The following is an 8,985-nucleotide window of genomic DNA, read 5'->3' as shown; positions in this document are numbered from 1 at the left end:
CCATTTACATCGTCTTTTCTTAAAAATCAGAACAGCACCAACAGGAAACAACACGTACAAAAGATGCCACGGGAACAATGCTGAGACAACCCAACCTGACCTCCAGAGTAAAAAACTCAGCAAAATACAAAAAACAGCAAAGAGGAGTGCTCGGGGCCTGGAGCACAGCCTTGGGGTCCTATAGGGTCCCGGCAGGCGCGGCCTCCCACGCCGAGCTCACTTGGTCGGCCTGGTGATGACACGTGTGGAGAAGTCAAAGAGGTCGCGATTGATCTTGCGCAGGTTACGCACCTCATCCTCCAGCTCGGTCACACGGATGCGCAGCTGGTCCTGGCCACCCAGGACACTCTAGGGGCACATGGGGCACTCAGAGGCCGGAGGAACCCCGCCCGCCCCACCCCCACGTCCTACCACGCTGCCTCTACCCCACCACCACAGGGACCAGGGCCACAAGGGAGGGGGCACTGTGCAGGGCAGGGGGCGGGACTGGTGGTACCTTCTCTTTAGCTCACAGCACCCACCATGGCCTCTACACCCTACTCGGCCCTACCCACACTCAGCTCGCCACACAAGACCCTGCCCCTCCACGTTCCCACCTCTGGTCCCACCCCTCCATGGCTCCTCTAAGACCCGCCTAAGCCTTGGCTGCACACCCACCTTCTCCATTGTGCTGCACATGGCTGCATGGAGCTGCTCTGCCCGCTCCAGGTAGCTGGGCTCTGAGCCCTGCAACAGAGGCTGTGTCAGCGACCAGTGCAGGTCCCCAAACCCGTCTGTCCTCTGCCCCCAACACCAAGTGTCCCTGCTGCCAGTAACCCTGCTTAAGAGACCAGTGCACTGTATCTGCAAATCCATGTAGCTCCAGGAGGACCCCTGACCCAAGAGGGCTCTGAGACCAGAGGACAGGAGAGGAAGCTGGGCAGGAACCAGGGTGGGAGGATACCTTGGGAGAGCTGACAGGGCCTCCAGGACAGACTGGGGACACAGGCTTCTGGCCGGGACGGAGGGGTGTTGCCAGAGGAGACAATGCCCCTTATCTCCCTCACCCCTGTAGGGGGTGGGGGCCCCAAAAACACAAACCCCCTGTCTACTTGGGGTTGAGCTGGAACATAGCAGGGGCTCCTTCCTCTGAAGCTGCCTATCCAGAGGCTGTCAGGACGCTGCCACGGCCCCTCACCCACCCACCTTGAGCACCAGTGCTGGGGGCAGCCTCCTGCATTAGAACCAGCGGGAGCCTGAGCACATCACCCTGAGCCCAGGAGCTACTGGGGTGTGCAGTGGGGTCTGGCCCGCCCACCCCAGTGCTGCCCCTTGGCTCTGGTGTGGGGCCATCTTCTGTCCAGAAGGCTCCAGGACCACCACGGGGTATGGACCCTGTCGCAAGAGTGTGCGCCCTCATGATGGCATGAACCAGCCCGCCTGGCCACCTCCAACCCCATTTTCTCTGGGAAGTTGGAGAATGATCCCAAACTCCTGCCAGAAGGATGACACAGGTAACATCCTGTCTCCCTGATGTGAGCTCTACGGGCAGACGGCGGGAGGGCGACAGAGTGCCCAGCACATAAGAAATTCAGTTTGCACTTAAGGTGAGAAAGAACTGTTTGGGGTGTGTGTCCAGTGGCCTTGGAACGCCATCTAGGTCAAGACTGGCACTGGCAGCCAGGGCAGCAGGACTCCATTCCACTCAAGGTTGGCCTGACTCGGCTTGCCTAGGGGCCCCTGGGGGTGTTAGAGCCCCTAACACCCTCACAGCCCATCACCAGCAACAAAGCTTCCTGGGAGCTCGGCCCTGGCATGTGGAACATGCTCGAAGAGTCACTGGATCCCCAGAGACCAGTGGAAGTGTTAGGGTCCTCAGACCCTCACCATCCAGCTATGGCATTGCCCCTCCCCCCACACACGTGGAGCATCCCAGCGGGCAGGGCAGTGGGGGGCACACCTGCCGGTGGAGGCCCAGACGTAACGTGAGACCCCCACGGCGTGGCTCATCCCCGTGCTCGGCCCCCAGCAGGTGCTTGTTGAAGTGCGGCAGCGGCAGGCTGGGCCTGAGGTCGGAGCTCAGCATGGTCACAGGCGCCAGCATGATGAACGCGTTGGTCACGGGGCCTGCGGGGGAGAGGGGTCAGCCCAGTCTTGCCCCCAGACCACCAGGCCCGGAGGCTCTGAGCTGGCTGTTCCCTGAGCCCAGATACTGTTTCTGCACAGCTGGGACCCAGGTGTGCCTCACCCACTCTGCCCACGCAGAACCTAGCACCTGTCTGCCTGTCCAAAAGGGCAAAGACCTGCTGGGGGTTAGGTACAAGGGGCCCACCTTTGAGGGTCACAGTATGCCCACACTGCCTCCCTGGGTCTACCACCTTTGAGGGTCACGGTGTGTATGTGCTGCCCTCCCTGGGGCCCCCCACCTTTGAGCGTCATGGTGTGTATGCACTGCCCCCCCCAGGGCCCCCACCTTTGAGAGTCACAGTGTGTATGTGCTGCCCCCCCGGGGCCCCCCCTTTGAGGGTCACAGTGTGTATGCAGTACCCCCCCAGGGCCCCCCCTTTGAGGGTCACAGTGTGTATGTACTACTCACCCCCTGTGGCCCCCACCTTTGAGAGTCACGGTGTGTATGCAGTGCCCCCCCGGGCCCCCCACCTTTGAGGGTCACAGTATGCCCACACTGCCTCCCTGGGTCTACCACCTTTGAGGATCACAGTGTGTATGCACTGCCCCCTCCCCGGACCCCCACCTTTGAGGGTCATGGTATGTATGCACTGCCGCCCCGGAGCCCCCACCTTTGAGGGTCACAGTATGCCCACACTGCCCCCCCCGAGCCCCCACCTTTGAGGGTCACCGTGCGTACACACTGCTTGCTTTGCACGTCCCACAGCCGCACAGTCTCGTCGTGGGAGCCCGAGAGCAGCAGGCTGCCGTCAGTGGACACAGATAGACAGGTCACCTGGTTCCTGAGGACGGACAGACAGGTGTTGGGAACGGTCGCCCTGCACAGCTCTGAGAGGACGGCCGGTGACTGATGATCCCACAAGGGGAAAGGACAGGGCCCACCAGCTGCACCTTGGAGCCCGAGTCCCCCATTACCTGCCCAGTGCCTGCCCCCGAGACCCCATCACCTGCCCAGCGCCCGCCCCCTCTGAGCCCCCGTCACCTGTGCCCTCGGAAAACCTTTCCGCTCTCCTGCTCCGGCTGGAAGCTCTTCTCTCTCTGCCCGGGCTGTGGGGCAGAGAGGGGTGAATGCACGCCAGGGGTGGGGGCCTCAGCCCAGGGGTTCCGGCAGAGCAGGGTGTGTCCCTGCCTGCCTGCCCACCTGCCCACAGCGACACTCACCCAAGTGCAGAGATCCACCTGGAAGATGGAGCCTTCACTGCCGCCACAGAACATGTGATGCTCAGCCAGGTCCAGGGCCACCGCCATGATTGCCACGTCGAAGACCACAGAGAGCAGCAGCTCCCCCGAGGACAGCTCCCAGAGCTGGGGGGTGGGGGTGGGGGTGGGGGTAAGGACAGCTCCCAGAGCTGGGGGGCTGCTGTGGGTCTGGGCCCAATGGGTGATGCAGGGCCAGGCTTCTTTCCCTCCCCCTGGTGCTGCCGGGAGGCCTACCCGGGCCAAAGGCCCAGTGTTTCATTGTCTGCTTTCCAGAGTGGCTCAGGTCAGAGATTAGGAGCTGTCTGGCCAGGAGGAAGGGGGCCCCACCTTCACCGTCTGGTCCAGCGAGGCTGTGGCCACCCGGGCCAGTGGCCCTCCAAAGCCACAGTGCAGATCTGTGATGGGCAAGGTGTGATGTGTCCAGACGTGCCGGGGGGCTGGGATCCTGGAGGGGTCTGCCTGAAGCACACTGGCAAGTGGGTGGCACTCAGTTCTGCCTCCACACCCACCCAGCCCCACCCCCACATCCTGCTGCCTGATGGAACCCCACAGCCCCCAACAAAACACGCCCCCCTGTGTGGCTGGCCAGGACAAGCTCCCTGCACTTCGCCAAGGGCCTTGTCCGGCCGGGGTCCCTGACTCCCAAGATGTCACGAAGGGTCAGGGCACTACCTGTAAAGGCTCCAGGCCAACGCCAGGCAGTCCTTGCCCCCCGAGATGAAGTGACTGCCATCCCCCGTGAACTGTAGACATGCCACGTCCTGGTAGTGGCGGCTCAGGATGACCAGGAGGTTCCCTGTGGAGACCTGGGGGTACCCGGGGTCATCCCCACAGCTGCACGTGCTGAAGGGTCACGACCCTGGAGCCCTGACCCCGTGACCGGGCCAGCGGGGTTGGAAAGGGACAGCCTGCCCACCCCATGCCTGCACGGCTCTGTTCACGGCCTGCCTCCTCTGCAGCAGCCCATGGGGAGGGTGCCGGGCCCAGTGAGGTCTGGGTTCCTCAAGGACCTTCAAATGCTCCTTAGCACAGTCGACCTCGGCTCCAGGCATGGTTCTTCCGGCCCAGCTCTGGCCACCGCGGTGGAAGTGTGAGGGGACTGCCAACCAGGCCGTGGAGGAACGGACTATGGGGGAGGGCCACTCAGGATGAGGCATGAGCATGGGCGGTGCTGTCCTGGCGGGGGATGGTGAGGAACTACAGGGCGAGGACAGGGGACACGCCTCGGAGCCCCAGGACAGTCCTACAACCCAGGGTCTCCGTTTCCAAATATGGGCCCGGGCAGGGGAGGTTTAACAGTGTAAACACTGCCATCCAGTGTGCTACTAGCCGCTGAGACACACACATATACACGCAAGAACACGTACATGTGCACAAACATACACACATGTATGCATGTATACACACACTCATGCTCACACACAAAGCTTTGGGGCTGGGACCAATCGTAGGCTGCCCCCTGCCTCCTGGTAGGTCCTGCTGAAAAGCCTGCTTGGTAGACGGACCTCAGGGCTCTGAGCCAGTTGACCACGGGCTCGGGGCCAGGCCTCCCTGCTCTAAGGATTTCCTTTCCAGCTCGGACCCTCTGCGTTTGTCCCCGACTCAGCCATACCCCGTGGAGGGAGGGAAAACAGCAGATAAGGAGTCAGGGGAACAGAGCTCTGGCCTCCAGCTAGCGAGGGCACCCCCTTGTGGTCAGAGCTCAGAAACTCTCCCAGGGGTCAGGGAAGCAGGCCACCAGGGCAACTGCCAACCAGCAGGTAACACCCGACCACCCCTTGGTGGGTGGGAGGGGCTTTGGCCTGAAGCACCACCCCCCCCACCCGCCCCAGGAGTCATCCTTCCTCACATGGCCATCCTGCATGGCGGTCGGCTGCCGGCAGGGGATCACCATGACCAGCACCTGTGAGGTGCCTAGTGCCTTGGTTTCCCTCCTACTGCCTGAGTGACCCCATCCGGGCTTCAAAGCCACGGACTGAGTTTTCAGAGCCAAGGGATGAGACTACCAAGGACCCGGCATCTCACTGCTCTTGTGTCATTGAAGACAGCAAGGTTCGCGTGTCAAGGCCGGTGCGGACATGAGTCAGGACAAGCAGAATGTGGCTCCCACCCGTGAATCCCGTACTGTTTGCACTGCATGAAGACCCCCACGAGCACCAGCCGCTCGAGCCCCAGCCCAAGGCCATGCTCTCCCTACCTCCCATAGGTGTATGCTTTCCTCGATGCCGGCCAGGACGTAGAGGCCGTCAGGAGACGTGGTCAGACAGGTGACGGGCCCTGGGCACATGATCTTATGCTGGAGCTGGTCCTGGGGACACAACAGACCCAGTGTGCGTCACGGTGTACGGGGGCCCACGGGGCAGGGGACGCTCAGACACAAGAATGAGGAGCCAGGGACAGGGAGGGAGGTGGGAGCCGGCTTCCAGTCCAGGATGGGGGGGCCGGCAGCAGGGAGGTGCCAGCCTGCCAGGGGCTCTGCAGGGCAGAGAGAAGGCAGTGGCCCGTCTGTCCGACCCTGCCTCTCCTAAGGTCTGTGCTGTTATCTTCAATTTCTGAAATGGGAACCCCTCCTGGGTTGTGTGTGGGCCTGACAAGGCCTGCATCTCAGGGTTGCTGATAGAAAGGAAATGTGGGCCCTGATGGCGAAGGCCAGGGTGTCCTTTTTGGGGGGAATGTGTAGGGAGTCCCTGGGTGGCACAAACAGTGAATGAGCTGGGCTGCTAACTGAAAGGTTGGAGGTTTGAGTCCACCCAGAAGCACTTCGGAAGAAAGGCCTGGCAAGAAAGGCCTGGCGATCTACTTCCAAAAAGTCAGCCACCAAAAACCCTACAGATCTCAGTTCTACTGTGACACAACGTGGCAGCCAAGAGTACGGGGCACCTCAAGGGCACCGTTGTGTGTGTGTGTGTGTGCATGTGTGTGTGCGCATGTTTGCGCGTGTGTGTGCGTGTTTGTATGGGTGTGTGTTCACGTGTGTGCGTGCGTGCGCGCGCAAAGGGGGGATACATGCATGAGTCTCCCAAGTGCCCCCTCGCACCCCAAGCCCCTGTTGTCCGTGCGCACTGGCTGCCCAGAGACCCAGCCCCCAGTCCCCCAAACCACGGCCGCCCCAAGCTCCGCGCGTGCGCACAGCGCCGAGCAGACGCCACCCGTTGTAAGGCGCACGCCTCCCCCTGCAAAAAGCCCCCAAACCCGCGCCTGCGCACAGCACAGACCGAGCTACTCCCACCCCCACCCGCACCCCAGCTCCGGCGCGTGCGGCCCCCACTGACCCCTCTCTACCTCCCGGTCTCGGGCGCGCCGCCCCTAACGGCGCCGGGCCCCGGGCGCGCCCCCAAACCTTGCGGTGCAGCTCCCAGGCGCTGATGTAGTTCTTGCCCAGCTGCGCCGCCAGCAGGTACTCGCCGTTGAGCAGCGCGAGGCCGCGGGGCCCCGCTTGGCCGCCGCGGTAGGTGAGCAAGTTGGCGCCCGAGTGCAGCTCCCACACGACGCAGCTCCACAGCTGGCCCGCCGAGTCCGTACACACGGCCACCTCCATGGGCGCCGCCATCTTGCCTTCGCCACCGCCCCGGAAGTGCGTCACCAGCAGCGAGACGCTCGCGGCTGCGAATAGCGGGCTAGAGAGGCAAGCACGCTGGCTCGCCCCCTCCCCCGGCGGCAGGAGTGGCTGCGCATGCGCACACCCCGGGGAACTGGGCTTCCCCCGGCGAGAACGTAGGGCCAGGTTAAGGCGTGTGGGGCCCTAAACACTGACGGTCTGTGGCACCCCCGCCTCTGCGTATTCACGTATTTGAATAGTTTATGTGAGTTATGTATGCACATACATCGGAGAAGCCCTGGTGGCACAGTGGCTAAGAGCTCGGCTCCTCACCGAGAGGTCAGCAGTTCGAATCCACCGGATGTTCCTTGGAAACCCTAAGAGGCGGTTTTGCACTGTTCTGTAGGGTAGCTGTGAGTCGGAATTGATTCCCCGGCGATGGGTGTGGTTTTTGATTTTGTGTATATATTGGAATGCGAAAGCTGGAAACAAGAAGGATTGTGGTTGGAAAATATGGCCTTGGTGATAGAAACAGCGCTGGAGATCACGTGATTTTTGCAAGACCAATAACTTGTTCATTGGAAATAGCTTTTTTTCAACAGCATAAATGGCGGCTATATACATGGACCTCACTGGAGACAATACACAGGAATCAAATTGACTACATCTATGGAAAGAGACGATGGAGAAGATCAATGTAGTCAGTCAGAGCAAGGCAGGGGCCGACTGTGGAACAGACCATCAATTTCTCCTATGCAAGTTCATGTTGAAGCTGAAGAAAATTAAAACCCCCAGAGCCAGAGTACAGCCTTGAGTATTGTTGTTGTTGTTAGGTGCCGTCGAGTCTGTTCCGACTCACAGCGACCCTGTGCACAACAGAACGACACACTGCCCAGTCCTGCGCCATCCTCACAATCGTTGTTATGCTTGAGCTCATTGTTGCAGCCACTGTGTCAATCCGCCTCGTTGAGGGCCTTCCTCTTTGCCGCTGACCCTGTACTCTGCCAGGCATGATGTCCATCTCCAGGGACTGATCCCTCCTGACAACATGTCCAAAACATGTAAGATGCAGTCTCCATCCTTGCTTCTAAGGAGCATTCTGGTTGTATTTCTTCCAAGACAGATTTGTTTGTTCTTTTGGCAGTCCACGGTATATTCAATATTCTTCGCCAACACCACAATTCAGTATATACCACCTGAATTTAGAGACCATCTCACGGAGAGATCTGATGCACTAAACACTAATGGCTGAAAACAGATGAGTTGTAGGATGACATACATGAAGAAAGTAAGAGGTCATTAAAAAGACAGGAAAGAAAAGATCAAAATGCATGTCAGAAGAGACTCTGAAACTTGCTCTTGAACACAGAGTAGCTAGAGTGAGTGGAAGAAAAGAAGTAACAGAACTGAACAGAATATTTCAAAGGGTGGCTGAAGAAGACAAAATAGTATAGTGAAAAGTGCCAGTGCCTGGAGATAGAAAACCAAAAGGGAAGAACACACTCAGCGTTTCTCAAGCTGAAAAAACTGAAGTTGCAATATTGAAGGATTCTATGGGGACAATATTCAAGTGATGCAGGAAGCATCAAAAGAAGATGGAAGGTCATGGCCCCCAGACCTTCTGTTGGCCAGGACAGGAACCATTCCTGAAGCCAACTCTTCAGACATGGATTGGACTGGACAATGGGTTGGACAGGGATGCTGGTGAGGAGCAAGCTTCTTGGATCAGGTGGACACTTGGGACTATGTTGGCATCTCCTGCCTGGAGGGGAGATGAGAGGGCAGAGAGGGTTAGAAGCTGGCAGAATGGACATGAAAAGAGAGAGCGGAGGGAGAGAGCGGGCTGTCTCATTAGGGGGAGAGTAATTGGGAGTGTGTAGCAAGGTGTATATAAGTTTTTGCGTGAGAGACTGACTTGATTTGTAAACTTTCACTTAAAGCACAATAAAAATTATATGTATAAAAAAAGAAGATGGAAGTAATACACAGTCACTGTATGGAAAAGAATTGGTCAACATTCAGCCATTTCAGGAGGTAACGTATGATTAAGAACTGATGGTACTGAAGGAAGAACTCCAAGC

General features: G+C 59.2%; 1 protein-coding gene across 1 annotated transcript; it reads right to left on the bottom strand.

Annotated features, from left to right (window-relative positions):
• Positions 1–6,925, bottom strand: WDR18 (WD repeat domain 18). The gene is made up of 10 exons (XM_049876091.1): positions 6,707–6,925; positions 5,564–5,674; positions 4,039–4,172; positions 3,694–3,835; positions 3,328–3,471; positions 3,149–3,213; positions 2,824–2,948; positions 1,940–2,106; positions 658–726; positions 1–348 (listed from the first exon to the last, which is right to left on the bottom strand). The coding sequence occupies exons 1-10, from the start codon at positions 6,914–6,916 to the stop codon at positions 217–219; spliced, it is 1,299 nt and encodes a 432-aa protein (XP_049732048.1). The 5' UTR covers positions 6,917–6,925; the 3' UTR covers positions 1–216.
• Between the last annotated feature and the right edge of the window lie 2,060 nt (positions 6,926–8,985).

This window comes from Elephas maximus, chromosome 3 (genome assembly GCF_024166365.1).
Source record: "Elephas maximus indicus isolate mEleMax1 chromosome 3, mEleMax1 primary haplotype, whole genome shotgun sequence".
Lineage (NCBI taxonomy): Eukaryota > Metazoa > Chordata > Mammalia > Proboscidea > Elephantidae > Elephas > Elephas maximus.
The sequence above is the reverse complement of the archived record's forward strand: the minus strand, read 5'-3'. Positions and strand labels throughout refer to the sequence as shown.